This window comes from Phocoena phocoena, chromosome 21 (genome assembly GCF_963924675.1).
Source record: "Phocoena phocoena chromosome 21, mPhoPho1.1, whole genome shotgun sequence".
In the NCBI taxonomy this organism is placed as follows: domain Eukaryota; kingdom Metazoa; phylum Chordata; class Mammalia; order Artiodactyla; family Phocoenidae; genus Phocoena; species Phocoena phocoena.
In genome coordinates, this window is record NC_089239.1 from 6,644,487 (window position 1) to 6,663,190 (window position 18,704).

General features: G+C 50.7%; 1 protein-coding gene across 11 annotated transcripts in view; it reads left to right on the forward strand.

Moving 5' to 3' along the window:
• Nucleotides 1-1,985: 1,985 nt before the first annotated feature.
• The window catches only part of FGFR1 (fibroblast growth factor receptor 1), a 40,335-nt gene continuing 23,616 nt past the window's right edge, over nt 1,986-18,704 (forward strand). For 10 of the 11 annotated variants that reach the window (XM_065899986.1, XM_065899987.1, XM_065899988.1 and 7 more), the window contains exon 1: nt 1,986-2,076. In XM_065899986.1, coding sequence (XP_065756058.1) covers nt 1,986-2,076 — 91 coding nt within the window. Of the gene's footprint in view, nt 2,088-15,849; nt 15,862-18,704 lie in introns of all 11 variants that reach the window. The other variant, XM_065899985.1, reaches the window with a different exon arrangement.

Consider the following 18,704-nt stretch of genomic DNA (forward strand, 5'->3'; position numbering starts at 1 on the left):
AGGTCCTTAGTCAGGTGTACCTTTCTCAGTGACTGGCCTGCATCCATTTGCTGTATCTTTGGGATGTAATGAGATGTGGAATGTGGTTTTGGGATGTCCTCTAGCAAGCATCACTTCTATCCCCGGCCAGGAATCATGCCCCATCCTGTGTCCCAGATGGCATATCCATGAGCTGCTTCCAAGGGTCTTTCTCTAGAGCAAAGGAAAGGAGAATCAAAGGCTCTCCCATTGCCAGAGTCACCTCGGATCTGTCCTTATTTACATGGCTTTTGTGTGACACAGGGATGTCCTCTGGAGAAAATGAGCTTGCGTCTGGTAGAGCCAGGTTTGATCACCCCCTTATTGCTTCCTCCCACCCTGGTCTCTGGCATCCGAAAACCCAGGTGATGTAGACCCGGTGCCCTTGCCCATCTCACTGCACATCTTTGGGCAAAGCACTTAACCTCTTTGCGTCTCAGTTTCCCCGTTGCTTAAAGGGCAGTAATAATTCCCACCCCTCCCCTTAAGCTCACAGTGGGGAAGAAATGAAGTTTTATAGTTTAAAGTCTTACCTAGTCCATGCTTGGCACGTAGTGAGTATTCAGTAAATACTTGTTCGATTCTGCCTTGTCTAGTCCCTTTCCTAAATTTAGAAAAATAGAAGTGTTTACTTCTCCTTTGGTTTGAAATCATTAAAAAATTTCAGGAAAGCCTTGGGAGGGAGCTAGCAGCGGCAGTGCATGCGTCTTCCCGCTGGCAGGCGCTTGTGAACGAGGCCAAGAATCTGGGGGGTTTTCTGCCAGCCGCGCCTGACTCACTCACAAGGGGCCCTGTCTGGCTCAGGGGGAGGCCCGGCTGAAGCACCACATTAGGGCATGTTCCGGAGAAGTGGATTCTCTGAATAACTTGGATGGTTCCCTGGAGTATTTAGGGCAAAAGCCACCTGGAAGACAGAGAGGGTCACCCCCTCGTAGCCCAAACGGTGCCCAGAAAGTCTTATCACTTGGTAAATGTTTAGCCGAAAAGACCATTATCCTGAAGACGTTGGAGGGTTGTTTTAAATTTTACCCATTCGGACCTGAGAAGGATAAAGGACCGCAGTCTGTGCCTTTCACCGGGGCTGGCACGAGCCATCTTTGAGTCAGGCCTTGCAAGAACCCTTATTCTTCAGCACGACCTTTCCCCACTTCTGGATCCATTTCTGTTGGACATCTGCCGTCACCTCTCAGCCTCGGGGAGAACTGGATCCAGCTCATGGCTCCCTACTCTGAGGCCCTTTTTATGTAGCTGGTGAGAGTTGTGTTCTCTCTGTGAGGGAAGCTGGTAGAACCAGAGGTCCCTGTGATGCATCCAGTTTTAGAGACGAAAAGAAAGAACCTTGGAGATGGTGTATTTCAGCTTCCTCACCACGTAGGTGCAGAGAGGGTCAGCATCTCACCTGGCTCCCATTTCCCAGTTCTGGGCTTCTTCCATAATTCCTCATCTCTCTTTATCCCTCACCGAAGGGTTGGTGTGCCCTAGAGGGAGTGAAGTCTTAAACTGGGAGAGGTCACATCTGCACACCCAGGTCACCTATGGGAGACGTTCCTGAGGCCGTTCGCTTTCCCGGCACAAATGATCTTGGGGCTCATGCCTCGGGGAACTTTCTGATGATTTTCCCAACATGGGAAACAGTCCACACTCAATAAATAGTTGTAGGACTGAATTGAACCACTCTTTGGTCTAATTAAGACGCATAACCTTGAATTCACCATTGGGACAGGACCACAGTTCCTTTCTTGTGTCTGAAGGAGTAAGTTATTGCTTCAGGCACCCTTGTGGGCAGGGTGGCCATGTAACATGCCTTCCCTCTTTTTCTCCTTGCCCCTCGTCCCCCGTGCAGACCCTCCTAACTTTCGGGGTTTTTTTCTCTCCCCAGAGTCAGCTTGCACAGGAGGATAAAGCCCACGGCAGAGTCTCCATGGAGGTGTGGAGCCTTGTCACCAACCTCTAACGGCAGAACTGGGATGTGGAGCTGGAAGTGTCTCCTGTTCTGGGCTGTGCTGGTCACAGCCACGCTCTGCACTGCCAGGCCAGCGCCAACCTTGCCGGAACAAGGTAAGGCGCAGGCTGAGGGGCAGCCTGGGCTCCCGGCCCTCAGCAACAAGGTGGGCTGGGACAGACGTGATGTGGTCAACTGCGAAGGCTCCATCCCAGGTGGAGCAGAGGGCTCCTGGACTGTAGGAGAGGCTCCCAAGGTACCTGGGCTGGTGGGGGCCTGGCTGCAGACACAGCCAGCTTCATCAGAGGTTGGGTCGTGAAGGCTGGTGACATCCATCTGCCAGAGGTGACGTGCTCAGGGGGGAGGTATATGCTTTTCTCCTTCTGAAAAAGGAACTTCTTATTGGGACCCAAGAGCTAGCTCCCTAACCTAGATGAGGTATATAAAATGGGGTTGGGCGGTGCAGTGGGTGCGAGTGACCTGTGAATTTGGGTTTAGAACTTGGATTGGGGTCCAGGGGATGTGCAGGGTTGTGGGAGCTTCATAAAGACCTCCGGCTTCTGGAAAATTGTTCCAAAGACATCTTCTATGAGGGTCGGCCATCATGGCCACGTGCCTGCCATTTTGTCTTTCTTGACCATCTCTCACAGGCCCTGTTTGGAGGCCTGGTAAGAGGTTTGCTTTGGATATACTGCTGGAGGGATTTCAAAGAGATTGAGAACCAGGGAGCATTATGGGGCATAGGCGCTGGTAGACACCTGTAGTTTATTGGGAATTCGGAGGGATTATTAGTAACGGAAAAGACTTGCACCCACTGCTGATGGGATTTTTCCGGACTTGTGAAAATACTTCATGGAAATTACAGGTACAGCACACCTGGCAGCTTTCAAAGGTCTCTGAGAACTAATATTTGGGCATTTCTGCTGCCAAAGGGTAGTGTGGCTTGTGACCCAGTGGCTGATGACAGAAGCAGAGGAGGTTGGCAGGTGGTGGGTAAAGGGCTCAGGTGTGCACACAACATGGTGGCTGCGTTTAAAGGGCCACCAGTCTCGCTGCCAGGACCTGTGTGAGTGACGAATGGGGAGTGAGGATATTTGCCCTCTTGTAGGGTGATGGAGAAGGAGGGGGGACGGGTGGGGGGGGCTTTCTAGAAGATACACTGGCTGGGGCAGGCAGATTCGTGTTGTATTCAGTGACAGAATTGAAGGCAAGGCCTGACCTGGAACACGCTGGAGACCCCGAGTGGGAGGGACCATCTCTGCCCACAGGGAATTCACCATCGGGTAGAGGATGACAAGCACAGAGGCAGCTAAACTCAAGGTGGACCGTGTTTAAACCACGCAGTGGAGTTATAACATAATGCAGTGGGAATGCTGGGGGAGAGGGACAGCCACTGTCATTGAGATGGTCCAGAGAGCTGGGCATGGGGCCTGGGAGGGAGATGAAGGGTGTTCCAGGTGGAGCAGCATGAGTGAGGGTGCTGGGGCAGGACGTATAAGGTGTACAGAGAACAACTTACCTGGTGTGTAGGTAGTCGGGGGACGGAATGCCTGGACAAATTGGACTGAGTTAGCATATGGAAAGCCGTAATGCCCTGCTGAGGAAACTGTACCTAAATGGGTAGATACTGGGAGTCTTGAAAAGTTTCGAGCAGGAAAGTGACACAATCCAGCTTTCAGATTTTCAGGCAGCTGAGTTTGGATGGATGGGAGGAAGAAGTCAGGCGGACCTAGGTTTAAATTGTGCTCCGCAGGGCTTCCCTGGTGGCGCAGGTGTTAAGAATCCGCCTGCCAATGCAGGGGACACGGGTTCGAGCCCTGGTCTGGGAAGATCCCACATGCCGTGGAGCAACTAAGCCCGTGTGCCACAACTACTGAGCCTGTGCTCTAGAGCCCGTGCACCACAGCTACTGAGCTTGTGCTCCAGAGCCCGTGAGCCACAACTACTGAGCCCCCATGCCACAACTACTGAAGCCCGCGCACCTAGAGCCTGTGCTCCGAAACACGAGAAGCCACCGCAATGAGAAGCCCACGCACTGCAACGAAGAGTAGCCCCCGCTCACTGCAACTAGAGAAAGCCCGCGCGCAGCAGTGAAGACCCAATGCAGCCGTAAATGAATGAATGAATGAAAGAATGAATGAATTAATTAAATTTATTTTTTAAAAATTCTAAAAAAAACAGTCGTGCTCCACCACTTAATATCTGCATTACTTGGTTTGACCAATTACTCAAACACAGGAAGTCTTAGTTTGCTTATCTTTAAAATGGAGCAGTAATACAGGATTAAGTGAGATAACCCAGGTAAAGCACTGACAGGCAAAGCGTTAGGAGTTATTACTGCTGCTACCACTGTTGCCAGAAAGACGAGTTGCTTAAACGGTTGTTCTGAATGTCTAGCTAGAGAAAGGCAGTGAACTAGAGTGGAGGATTGTAAAGGAAGGAAAAATAACAGAGACACTATAGAAATAGAATCTACAGGTTTAAGATTTCCCTGGTGGCGCAGTGGTTAAGAATCTGCCTGCCAATGCAGGGGACACGGGTTCGAGCCCTGGTGGAGAGCAGCTAAGCCTGTGCGCCAACTAAGCAACTGAAGCAACTAAGCCCGTGTGCCACAACTACTGAGCCCACACACCACAACTACTGAGCCTGCACCCTAGAGCCCAAGAGCCACAGCTACTGAGCCCGTGTGCCGTGACTACTGAAGCCCGTGTGCCTAGAGCCCGCGCACCACAACGAAGAAGAGTAGTCCCTGCTCACCACAACTAGAGAAAACCCATGTGCAGCAACGAAGACCCACTGCAGCCAAAAAAATAAATTTAATTAAAAAAAAAAAAATCTACGGGTTTAAGTAGGTTGGATGTCAACTCCGGGTGACTAAAGACACAGACAAGATGCGAGTAAAGGGAGTGAGTCAGAGTGGGAGGTTTCTGAGGAGTAGATAGAGATTTGGGTCAGCCACAGCATAGGTGGCAATGAGGAGGGGTGGATAAGGTTTGGGAATATGAATTTATGGTGGACCCTAAAGTATTTTTTTTAACCTTCTCTAACAAACCGTTTTGCAGCCCAGGGATGGAGGGTGGAGAAAGTGAATAGTACGCATCTCGGAGCTGGGTACTTGTAGGCAGGAAGGGAGTATCGTATCCAAGGGTCGAAACATAAGGAATAGGGGTTGAGGGGGTGATGGTGGTCCTGAAGCTTCTGGTTGTGCATCCAGACTGGGAAAGGAAGCCGGGGCAGTGATGGAGGGTGGAGTCAAGGGGCTGAAAGTCTTGAAAATGACAAAGTCCTGCTCTGCAAACAGGAGGGAGGGGGTAGGAGAGGTGAGGAGGGCTCTGAGGAGGCGATGTGGCAGTGAAGAGTGAAGTTACACTGCCATTTTAAAAAAAATCAACTTAATTGAGGTATCATTTGCATTCTATAAAATGCACCAATTTTAAGCGTTCAGTTTGAAGTGTTTTGATAAATGTAGCATTGTCCCACGTAACTGTCAATCAAGATACGAAACATTTTCATCACCCCCCAAACTTGCCTCCTGCCCCTCTGCAGTCAGCCCCCTTTGCAGCGCCGGACCCAGGCAACCACGGATCTACTTTCTGTCACTGTAGGTTAGGGTTGCCTGTTCTAGAATTTCACATAATGGAATTATATGGGGAATGTGTATCCAGTCACTTGATGGTGGCCATTTGGGTTGCTAACACTTTGGGCTATTATTACTAAAACTCTTGTGAGCGCTCGTTTACAAGTCTGTGGGCGTGCGTTTTCCCTGGACTGCCTTGGTTTTGATTTGGGCTCCATTGCTTACCGACTGTTGGCTGTTGGGAAAGCTCCTCTCTGACACTCTATAATCTATATTGGTAATGAGCATCTGCTTCTAAGGTCGTTGTGAATATCATGCAAATGCCTGCAGAGCTCTAAGAACCATGCCTGGACGTAGTCAATGAGCCATAAATAGTAGATGTGGGTACCTTTTCCTGGGACCCCACAGGAGACACCGCGTGGTAAAGGGCTTGTTTCATGGATGGACTTGGAGTGCCTTAGGACGCAGAAGCGGAAACCCACGAGACTTGGATGGACATCAGGTCCCAGGTCCCCATTGGGTTGAGTCAGTCCCTCTCGTGGTTCAGCCCCTTCTCCTAGATCATCCCTTCTGAGCTTTGTGATAGCGGAACATGGGCCCCACCGTCTTCAGAGACCGGAAGTCCTAAGGGAAGAATCTATCTCCACGCTTTGTAAACTATAAGGTATCTCACAAATGTAAAGTATTGCCGTAGTCTCGGCCCTGCTGATTATTCAATAACAATGCTGCTGTTGTCCTCAGAAAAGACTGGACTCTGAATGTAAAAGGTTTGCCCAAAAGTTTAAAGCAAATTACCCCAAACCCTGCTCCCACTGACTGAGAGCTTTTGCCCTTTAGAAAGCCTTTGCTGTGTGTGTGTGTGTGTGTGTGTGTGTGTGTGTGTGTGTGTGTGTGTCGGGAGCCCCTCCCCCAGTCTGCAAATGCTCCTCAGGGAGTGGGGAGGGCCTGAAGTTTCTGGCTGTCCTTGGAAAGTTGATTTAATAAGGGTTCCAGGAAAACCAGCCTCCCTCCTTCCTCCCTCTCCTTTCCCTTCTCTAGTTTGGGATCTTAAAGAGGCTGAGCTTGTTTCAGACCAGGCTTTGCGGGGAGGGGGGCGGGGGAGACTGAAGCGGGGTCGTGGGCCGGGGAGTAGAATGCCCCTTTAAAAAGATAAGCACTAGCTTGAAAGACACTTTGAGCTCGAAGAGGCTTGTTTTTGTGTATTTTTCTCTCGTTTAGAATAAGACTTGCAGAAAAGCAAGTGGGTGAATCCAAAACTGTTTACAAGGCCGCTTCTCGTAATTGGGAATGGGGATCCTAACCCCCTTTTCAGCAGTAACCTGGGCTAAAGCCCCCAGACCCCACATGGTGGAGGGCAGGGTATGAGCCTTGCCGTCTCAAAATACTTGCCTACATGCTCAGAAACCTGCAACTAATAAACGATTTAATGGCCGGGGTTTTACAGCTCCTCCCACCTACCCAGATTTGAAGGAGTCTGGTGGCCGCTTGAAGAGGGAGAGGTTACACTTAATGGAAAAGCCGCACGATTCCCTTTCTGGCTGCAAGCCCCCTGGATGCCAGGCACCACAAAGCAAGGCTTTGTCTTTGTGTTCTGCAGAAACCTGGGCCCGTGGCGGGGAGCTGCAAATGGTGCCAGAGACATCACCCCAGCTTGAAGTCCGGCCCTGGGCCCTGGCCGCCACTGGCAACCCCCCAGGGGCTCCCGCAGCTGTCTTTGGCCCGAAGGGGTATGCATTTCAGCCTGGCTGCAGGGGGAGCCCCGAACAAGTACCGGAGGGTATCCCACTACCAGCCTCGCACAGGCCGAGGTCCTACTGGCTGCGGCCAGTGGGCGTGGCCGGAGGACCTGCGGCCTGGGGGCCAGTGTCCTGTGGACCAGTATTGGGTGGCTGCCGGGGGTGGGAGGGGAACATTCAGGAGCACTGCTGCACCCCACCCCGTCCGCAACATAATTTTTTCTTGTGAAAAGAACCTGTTTACTTCTAATTCACACTGGACATTGAAGAGGAGTTTCTCCCCCTTGGGCCGGAAGGCGGGTGGAATTCCACAGGGCAGAGAGCGATGTGGGGAGACCCACTGGAGTGCAAGGCCGGAGGGTTTCGGGCTGTGGGAATCTGCGCGGCACGGAGCCACCAGGTTTCCCCGGGGCACTCCACTCAGTCCCTCACCCCCTCTCCAGAGAGAGGTAGCTCGGTGCCTTCGGAAGGGTGTGTTTGCAAGCGTTCCTGGAGCTGAGCTTTGCAGAGGGTGGGTGCAGGGAGAGAATGTGAGGCAGGAGCCGGAGGGCTCACGTGTCCACTTGACCACGCCGGGCAGAGCCACCCCAGGGCCGTGTTCTTGGCCCTGCCTGCTGCATTGCTGCACCATTAGCTTCACTGATTTTCCACTCCGGCTTTGCCGGCCAGCTCCCCGAAGTCAGGGAGGAGGAATTTCTCAGGGAAGAACAAATGTCTGTCCAGAGCCCTGGCCAGGGAGGGGGAAGGGAGGGAGCCCAAACAGAGAAGAGGCCGCGCTGCTGCCCCCGGGTTTCTGTGACGACCTGGGTGGGCAGGAACTGAAGAGAGAGGGTCAGGGATGCCTCTGGGGCCTGTGGCCCCTGCCCGGAGGTGGGTCAGCAGGGCCCGGCCAGGATGCTTGCTCCCGGTCAGGCCGAAATAGTGAGTGATGGCTCGTGTCTGGGGCCGTGAGGGATGGCCTTGGGAGAAGTGAGTTCTGGGGAGTCATTATCCGGGAGGGAGCGGTCCGGGGTCAGAGATCCTGACCGGCAGCTGTGCCCTGTTTTTACAGGGCCTCGATCCTCGGGGGCCATTGGGGGCTCCAGCTCCCCCTGTAGACGCCACCTTTGCCTCTTCCCTCCCCAAAGCCTGGCAACGAGACAACTGTTTCCCTGCTGACCGGGAAAGTCCAGCTGCTCTGGCACTGCTGGTCTCCCAAATTCAGCTGCCCAGGCCGCCCTGTTCATTCTGGAGAGGAGGCTCATCCACAGACTTACGCCCAGCATTCCCTTCTCTCGGCCCACCCTGTCCCCGACCTCCGCCCCCCAAGTGATTCAGCAGCAAGTTAACTGCTCTACCTAGGCTTTTGAGGCCTGGAATAATTCCCAAACTGCTTCCTCTTAGGAGAAGCCTTCTAGGCCAGGGGGTCCCCAACCCCCGGGCCACGGACTGGTACCGGTCTGTGGCCTGTTAGGAATGGGGCCGCACAGCAGGAGGTGAGGGGGGGGGTGAGTGAGCAAAGCTGCATCTGTATTTACAGCTGCTCCCCATCGCTTCCATTACTGCCTGAGCCCCGCCTCCTGTCAGCATTATGGTGAGCTATATAATTACTTCATTATATATTACAATGTAATGATAATAGAAATCAAGTGCGCGATGAATGTAATGCGCCTGAATCACCCCGAAACCCTGCCCTCCCCCACCCCGGTCCGTGGAAGAAGTGCCTTCCACGAAGCCGGTCCCTGGTGCCGAAAAGGTCGGGGACCGCTGTTCTAGACTGTGGGCTGCTTCTGAACTTGGGGGGCTTGCTCTGACTTACAGCCGCTGACGGCCAAGTCGGGGGGACATTTGCCTGATGGGCTGCTTGTGGCTTGTACCCTGAGTCCCCCCTCTCCTGTTCTTGGTTCGCACCGACCCTCCCCTGCCCCCTTGCCAAACGAGGTGCCCACTGCCTTCATTTAAAGGCTGTCTCCTTGCAAACCGGAAACCTCGGGAGAGGGGTTTGTCCAGTCAGTTCCAAGCACGAGAACCGTTGGCTCGGATGGAGCTCGAAACTCAGTGCTCCTTCCTGAGCCCACGTGTTGTATCGTGGCCAAGGCTCCTGGGATGGGTGGTGTAAAAGAAGGTGAATGTTGGTGTGAATGTGGCTGTGTTTCCCAGGCCCTGGACGTGTAGGTGCGTCAAGCCTCAAGTGGGTGAGAGGGTCAAGGAGTTCGGGGAAGAGTGAACATTAGTGGTCATGAGCTTGGGCAGGGAAAGAGGTTAAAAACCATGAATGCTGGAGAGTCATATATTTGATCAACAAAGAAAGTCGAACTTAGAGCTTAGCCCCTCCTCTGTTTTCTCTACAGACGAAAACTAGCCCCTGGCTAATGGTCCCTTCACCATTTGTTTACTGATTGAGTTTTCCTCCTTCCTTCCTTCCTTCCTCTCGCCCTCCCTCCCTCCCTTCCTTCCTTTCCTCCCTGTCTCCCATTCATCCATCCATCCATCTGGCCAAATAAGACTTCCTTTTCCCTTGTTTAATACAATATACACATTCATACATAACAACTGTTTATCCTGGTCCCTTAGCTGGAAATGTCCATCCCTATCCTTTCCTGCTTTCACTGTTTGTAATTTCTACTCTTAGCTTAAGGAGTAGCTTAAGGGCCACCTCCCTCCTGAAGCCCTCCTCTGTCTCCAAATTAATCACTCCTTTCCCCCCCCCCCACCCCACCCCACCCCCTTTCTGTGTAACTTTCAATCTGGCACTTACTTTCCTCTGCCTTACATTATGGAGTTTTTTGTTTGTTTGTTTGTTTTGCGGTACGCGGGCCTCTCACTGTTGTGGCCTCTGCCGTTGCGGAGCACGGGCTCCGGACGCGCAGGCTCAGCGGCCATGGCTCACGGGCCCAGCTGCTCCACGGGATGTGGGATCTTCCCGGACCAGGTCATGAACCTGTGTCCCCTGCATCGCCAGGCGGACTCTCAACCACTGCGCCACCAGGGAAGCCCACATTATGGAGTTTTTAACATATGGCTGTTTCCTCCACTAGAGCAAAGTTGTATGCAGTCAGAAAGAATGTTTTTATTGCTCTTTTAAAACATGGATATTTTGATATGTAATCTGGGTTCATTGTGGAAAATTTAGAAATTATAGACTTGTAAAGAGAAAAAGAAAGTCTCTGATATGCCCATCATCCAAAAATAATCACTGTTATTGGTGAATCTATTTATATAGATCTTTTTCCCTGCATTTATACAAGCATAACTTTTCAAAAATGGAATTTATATGTTATATACTGGTTTGTAACGTAAGCAGGTACTTCCTGCCATGCAGAGATGTTTCCATCATGCTTAAGTAACTATGTAGTAGTATGGGTGTGCAAAATTTATTTACCCAGTCCTTTACTGTTGGGCACTTAAGTTATTTTCAATAGTTTGCATTTAAGTGAACATACTTTTACAAATAAAATTTGCCCATGTATCCAGGGATACTTATATTCTAAAAGTTGTGATTACCTAGTACCAAATAGCCCCAGAAAGGTAATACCAGTAAAGGTCTTTAAAAATAATAATTAATAAACACTATTTATTACATTTTCACATTCCACATCCTTTACATATTTTTACCTCTACATTGATCCCATGGCCGTAGGTTTTTTTTTTTTTTTTTTAAATAAATTTATTTATTTTATTTATTTATTTTTGGCTGTGTTGGTTCTTCGTTGCTGCATGCGGGCTTCTCATTGCGGTGGCTTCTCTTGCTGCGGTGCACGGCCTCTAGGTGCGCGGGCTCAGTAGTTGTGGCGCATGGGCTTAGTGGCTCCGTGGCATGTGGGATCTTCCCGGACCAGGGACCGAACCCGTGTCCCCTGCATTGGCAGGTGGATTCTCAACCACTGCACCACCAGGGAAGCCCTGTGGCCGTAGGTTTTAATTTCAAAATCAGATGAGGAAACTGAGGTTCAGGGAGTTAAGTAATTTGTCTAAGGTAGTCTAGTTGGTAGGCAGTGAAAGTGGGATTCAGGTTCAGGTAGGTCTGACTCCCATTTTTTTTTTCCAGTGTATTGTACTATGTCCCTCTATCAAACTGGGTTTCTTCCCAAAATACAGGCAGACCAACATGTGAATTTAAACATTGCTGGGTCAGTCCCTTTTATCTCACAGGAATTAGGCTTCACCTCCCTTTCGGGGGTGGTATGTACATGTGTGTGATTGGGGTAAGGGCAGCTGGAGACGCTTGTGCATTTCTTGTGTGACATTCTTCTGCTCTTGGCTGCGAGGTTATGCATCGGTCATAGGTCTGTGAGCTGCCCTAATGAAAGTGATTCCCTAGCTTAGAATAATCAATGGAACGAAAACCCCATTGAGGCTGCCTTTTGCACGGTAGCTGAGACCTCCTACTTGGAGAAGGTCTGGGATCAGAGGTCTCTAAAGCATCAGAGGCCACACCTGAGTTTTCCTTGTAGGTCACACTTATTCTAGAATACAGTGGTATTGCCCGGACACAATAAACCACCTGGAATGTTTCTAAAGTAGTCCAACAATGTCTCATGGATGGAAATAAACATGCTAGAAGGTTCAGCAAGCCTGAAGCATTAGCATTGTTTTGAGGCTACCAGTAAATATTTATTTAAAGCGTGAAGAAAAGCAAAAAAAAACCCCACAAGCGTCCTGAAATTTTGTTTTTCTTAGTGTTTACATCTAACAAATTAATGTTTTAAACAAAAATATATATAATACCATGTGGTTGGGCTAGTCACAAAATAATTACAGGATTTTCAAAATTAATTAATTTGTGGTGTACTGTCTGAGGTGTGCCCCAGGAATAGAACACAGATTTATTGCAAGTTTTTTGGTAAATATTTTCTTCCAGTTCTGTCAGTAACTATCCGTGTGCCCTTTTGGGGAAAGCACAAAAATTCTTGGAGGCCCCTCTTGACTGGGAGGCCCAGGACAAATGGCAACCCTACCCCAGCCTCACCATGGGTCAGGCCCAGCCCTGGCCAGTGTCGCTCTTACTACGCATAGGCAAATACAATAAGTGACTCATTGAAAAAACGTCATCCGGGGCTTTCCTGGTGGCGCAGTGGTTGAGAGTCCGCCTGCCGATGCAGGGGACGCGGGTTCGTGCCCCGGTCCGGGAAGATCCCACATGCCGCAGAGTGGCTAGGCCCGTGAGCCATGGCAGCTGAACCTGCGCGTCCGGAGCCTGTGCTCCGTAACGGGAGAGGCCACAACAGTGAGAGGCCTGCGTACCGCAAAAAATAAAAAATAAAATAAAAAACATCATCCAGTGACAACCTCAAATAAGGACATAGAACTCAGGTCATGAGGACATCTGAAACCACAGGTGAGGGCCTCTTCCCTAAAGTGAAGGGGCAGATGGACTGTCTTTTGTGGGCTGTGATGTGTTTGCACACATATATCATGAAGGCAGAGGTGTCGTTCGTTCCTTTGTTTACCCCAGCACCTTAGAATAGTGTCTGATACCTGTGAGGCACTCCATGAATACTTTTTGAAGAAATGAATGCACACATGAACGCACAGCGAGGTAACCATCCATTTTCTTTTTTGAAAAAGATACCTACACCTAGTAAGGACCTACTGTATAGCACAGGGAACTCTACTCAGTACTCTGTAACGGCCTATCTGGGAAAAGAATCTTAAAAAGAGTGGCTGTATGTATATGTTTAACAGATTCACATTGCTGTACAGCAGAAACTAACACAGCATTGTCAAGCAACTATACTACCCCCCAAAATTTTGTAAATAATAAAGGAACTAGGGGAAAAAAGATACCTACAATTTCTAGCTTTAAAAAAGGGGAAGATAGGAATGAAATCCTTTTCAATAGGAAGGTAAGGAAAGTAGGTGAGAAATAATTATTGCTACCCCACAGTGCGTCCTTTATATCACTTAATGCGGTGGTTCTCAGGTTTTCCCGGCAGGCACATCGCCCAGTGGGCTTGTTAAAACCCCTTGCCGGAACTTCCCTGGTGGCGCAGTGGTTAAGAATCCGCCTGCCAGTGCAGGGGACACAGGTTCAAGCCCCGGTCTGGGAAGATCCCACATGCCACAGAGCAGCTAAGCCTGTGCACTACATAGAGCCCGCGAGCCACAACTACTGAGCCCACACACCACAACTGTTGAGCCTGCATGCCTAGAGCATAGTGCCCAGCAACAAGAAAAGCCACAGCAGTGAGAAGTCCGCACACCCCAATGAAGAATAGGCCCTGCTCGCTGCAACTAAAGAAATCCCACACGCAGCAAGACCCAACACAGCCAAAAATAAATAAATTAATTAATTTTTTTAAAAACAAAAAAACACAAAAAACCTTTGCCACAGTCCACCCCCAGGGCTCTGGATTCTGCAGCGGGGCCGGAGCTGGGTGGTTCTAACAAGTTCCCAGAGGATGCTGATACTGCCATCCAGGGACCACACTTTGAGAATCTGATATCAATTAATTGTCTATAAGGTAGGTGCTGTGTGTCCATTTCACGGTTTAGGAAACTGACACAGAGAGGTCAAAATGAACACTTGCCAGGTTAAACAGCTAAAATAAATGGTGTAGCTAGAGTTCGATTCAGGTCTATTTAATATCAGTGCCTACGGCTCTAACCCCTGTACTGGGAGGTGGGGGAAACGAGGAAGTAGAAGAGGGCTGAGTCCGATTGCCGGGGTTTATTGGAGGAAGGAAGGACCAGGAGTAGAAAGTTGTCTAAAAGCTTGTCTGGAAGGAAGGAGACCCTTTTCCTGGAACGCCCTTCTTCTGTGTTGTTCGGGGCTTTAAGTCAGTTATCACCACCTTTGGAATGTGGATCAGCTCTCCCATCGTTGGAAGGGTCCTTTTGCATTCGGAAATCTCTGCCCCTTTATTATCCAACTTCAGGGTTGACTTTGGGAATTAAGGTTTATTTTCCTTCGGTTTTAGGAATTAGTTTTTAAATCTTAGAAGAGTCAGGTTCTTTGACTGACGTACTGAATGAAGGTCTCGCTTCGGCATCTAAAGCTTTCGTCCATGTTATTTGCACTCTCAAGGCTGTATTAATGCCTGAAGGGTATGCTTGGAAGATGCATTTATTTCAGAACATGTGTCCTTTCCCCACCACCCTCAGACTCCCAGTCCAGTTTTTAAATTTATTTGCCTAATGAGTTCTCATGGAGTCTCTCATGAGCATCAAAAAAGGACAGTGAAATAAATCCTTCTAGAATACCTGGGCTCCCAGCTTTCTGCCAGTCACAGCCTCTGAGCTACTCCATACCCTCGGCCCTGAGGCTTCTTCTGGAACATCTCGGGCCAGAGGGAAAAGATGAAGGGAGACATGTGTTGAAGGTGCTGGTGGCCGCAGCTCTGTGGCCAAATCAGAATCCCCTCTTCTTTTTTTTTTTTAAATATTGACTGTATTCTCCGTGCTGTGCATTACATCCTTGTGTCTTATTTATTTGTTTGTTTATTTATTTATATATATATATATATTTATTTAATTTATTTATTTTTGGCTGTGTTGGGTCTTCGTTGCTGCACGTGGGCTTTTCTCCAGTTGCAGCGAGCGGGGCCCACTCTTCGTTGCGGTGCACGGGCCTCTCATTGTGGTGGCCTCTCTCTGTTGGGGAGCACGGGCTGTAGGCGCGCGGGCTTCCGTAGTTGTGGCACACGGGCCCAGCAGCTGTGGCTCACGGGCTCTAGAGCGCAGGCTCAGTAGTTGTGGTGCACGGGCTTAGTTGCTCCGCGGCATGTGGCATCCTCCTGGACCAGGGCCCGAACCTGTGTCCCCTGCACTGGCAGGCAGACTCCCAACCACTGCGCCACCAGGGAAGTCCCATGTGTCTTCTTTTTTTTTTTTTCGGCCTTACCACACGGCATGGGGGATCTTAGTTCCCTGACCAGGGGTCGATCCCACACCCCCTGCAGTGGACCGCCAGGGGAGTCCCCTCCCCTCTTCTTAAGGAAAATTAACTTGCAGTCTCCTGCCCTCCCTCATGGCGGAGGGCCACCTGTGCTGGTGGAGGCTGGAGGGGATGTAGTGAATGGTACTCAACTCCCAAGGCCCAGCTGAAACTTGGAATGTTGGTTAGAGCTGTTGGAGTTGCCCAGAGCTTGTCCAGTCAGCCTTCCCATCTCACAGTTGAGCACACGGAGGCCGAGAGGGGAGATGATGTGGCCCGGGTCACACAGGAGCGGCAGGGCCAGTCATCCCAGTGACTTCCAGTCAGATACTCCTTCTGCTGCTCCCAGCCAGTTACAACCACCTGGGGCTCAAGCAGAGTTTGGTATTGTGTGGTTTTCACAAGGATTTCAAATGAGGCTCTCATCCCTTAGGACACCCGGAATGTGGACATTGCCCAGAGTAGGGAATCTCCCACAGGAGGCTCATTGTTTAAGATCAACCAATTGTCCGATCACAGGACTCCCCAGTGTAGACATTGGCCTTCCAAGCAGCCTTTGGTCCTGGTTCTCCTACCTGCTCTCTGTCTGAGTGCCATTCCATCTCAGGGAGAAATATCCCCAAACCACGCTCTTTTAGTTTCTGAAAACAGTACTAAATGCTCTACTTTCACAGTGTGTGTGAAGGAGGAGAAAGAGAAGAATGAATACGTGGTATGTCAGTGGGTCCTCTGGGCCATCACTTTCCTGCCAGTCTGTGGAACAGACCATTGGCCCCAGATTTTTAGGTTCCATGGGCCAGTCAAATTTCCCCCCCCACCCCCGCCGCCCCGATATTTTGGGTTGACAATTTATTTTGCCACGTAAGAACATCTTTAAAAAACCAACACTGTCCACTACCGGTACTTCTTTTAATTGTGGTAAAATATACGTACTATACAACTCAACCATTTTTAAGTTTACAGGTCCTTGGCATTAAGTACATTCGTGTTGTGTAACCATCACCACTGTCCATCTCCAGAACTTGTCACCTTCCTGACTGAAACTCTACCTGTTAAACATGTAACTCCCCAGTCTTCTCTCCTCCAGCCCCTGGCAACCACCTTTTACACCATTTCCTTTTAAAAGGATGTCTATTGGGACTTCCCTGGCGGTCCAGTGGTTAGGACTCTGCACTTTCACTGCCGAGAGCCCGGGTTCGATCCCTGGTCGGGGAACTGAGATCCCACCAGCTGCATGGCGTGGCCAAAAAAATAAAAGGGTGTCTATCACCTTTATTCTCGTAATGTAAAAATAAGGGATGTTTCTTTAACATTGAAAAAAATAGGTCACTTTATGAAGAGTCCCTTCCTTTCTCCACTGCAGTGGGTGGTGAGCGTCCTTGCACTGGGCATGGTGACCCAGACCCACCACTGCAGCCACGGGACCAGCCAGGGAGGGAAGGTGGCACAGAGCCGGAGGGGAGCTGATAGCCCTGGTGCGTGTGCTCTCAAGCATCCACTGAGGTTTGGGGAGGGGGCAAAAGGCAAATTCTGAAACAGCTGTGGCCTCGACTAATTCATCAGCAAGTTTAGGGAGCGGCAGCGTTTTCCTACGCAGCTACTGGTGCTTCCTTCCCCAAACCAGCTCCGAGGAGCTTGGGGGAGGGGAGGCCATCCCGAGGCCCTGGGAGGGGGCGTGGTGGGGGGAGAGCCATACATTCTTTTCTTCAAGGAACCTGACCGGACTCTAAGGTCAGCGCCGGGCGGATTGGGAGCTGCAGGGCTACCTCTTGGCTGTCCTCCTTCCCCCACTCTTAATGATCTTTCCATTACAGAACCCAGACCAGGAAGTGCCTGACAGGTCACAGCTGCAGACACATGGCTGGGAGGCCTGGGCTCTGGGCCAGTGGTGGGAGGGTCTGAGTTCCCCTTCGAGCAGCAGGACCCCTACACACACACACACACGCACACGCACACGCACGCACACCCCACTTCAGCTAGTTGTCCAGCTTTTCCCTGACAGCTCAGGGGAAGGTGTTCTTACTTCTGTGTTGTCACAGTTGGTGGCTGGTGGTACTTTTGCTTTGAGCTTCGGATGGGATTGTAATAAAGGCAGGAGAAGTCCCCCAGCTGAGGGTCCAGATCCCCTGCGCTTACCTCCCACACAAGTGTCCTTACTGGGCTTGCGGTTCTTTGGGGGAAGTTTTCCATCAATGAACAAGGCTCTCCAGCTTCTTTTCCCAAAATAGGAACCCCCCGAACATGGCTCTAGAAGCTTCCTGGGCGCCCAGGGCAGTTGTAAGGCACAGCCTTAATGCTGCCCAAACAACCACTGTGATTCTATCAAGATACCCAGTTCAAAACATTTTGCGGGGAAGGTCTAGAGGCAGGAGCATGGGCTTTGCAAACACAGACCTGGGTGGGTAGAGCCCCCTTCATTTTATCCTCTTCACCGAGGCCAGCTCCTTCCACATACAAGTTTGCTCAGGAAATGTTAATTTACCCTAAACTGTGTCCGAGGGGGGCAGTTGTCACACAGGAATTTCTGTCTCCACCGCCAGCTGTGTTGTTGGCTTTCTTCCCTGAATCTGCCAAAGCTGATTCCTCTGGTGCCAAATGTGAGCCGGTGACACAAACTTCTAGGAACCGGGAGCTGAGGCCCTCCCTTCCTGGTGGCTGCAAGGCACCTACCTTTGCTCTTTACGCTTCTTCCTGCACGTCTTAGGTGAACTTGCCCCTTCCCAGAGCAGCTCTCTCTTCCAGGTAAGGTAGAGCAGCCAAGGGTACCGGGAATCCTTTTGGGAAATGGGTGGAGGACGCATTTTTCTTTTCAGCTCTGCCCAGAGTGCGTCTGTAAACATTGGGGAGAGAGGAAGAGGGGAGATTTCTTTTAAAAACAACTCCTGGGCGCATTCCTTTGTTAATCACGTAATTACAGCCCTCTCCCCGGCCTGAAAGTGTTCTCCTCCTCGTGGTGGGAGGTATTGGGGAGGGGTGGGTGTTACCCAATCCCTAGGAGGGAAGAAAGTACAGGTACCAAGGAGGCATCAGCTGGAACCCAGCACTGGGGCTTGAACCCCAGACTCCACTTTGATGCTGGGTTACCCGTCGCCACATCTTTGGGAAGGTTTGCACAGAATGCTGGGCCTCCCCTGCCCAACCACTTCCTGCGGAGCTGGTTTTGGGGGGTCTTGGGGTGGGTGCAGGGCCCTGGCCGTGGCTTTGGCCAGCACAGGCGGCTCTGTGCTAAATTACAGTGACGAGATGGGACAACACAAAAGCCCCAAAATCTTTTTTTAATAAAAACAAAACACACCTCCCAGCCCCAAGCCCCTGGGCTGCTGAATGGCGATGGCTTCCTGTCAGGATTAGCTGGGCTGCCTGGGCATGTGTGCACTGCCTTTCTCCTCAGGAAATACCTTTAGTAAGCCCTGGTGGGGTCCCCATGGCAACGCGAGAGGGGACCTGCTGACTGAGGCCATTCAGCTCCCATTGTTGCCGGGCCCCTTTGTGGGGAGCTGTATTGCAGCCTCTCTGGCAAACACAGCAGTTTGCACCGTTTTGTCAGGCTGAACGTGGAGTCTTTACATTTTAATG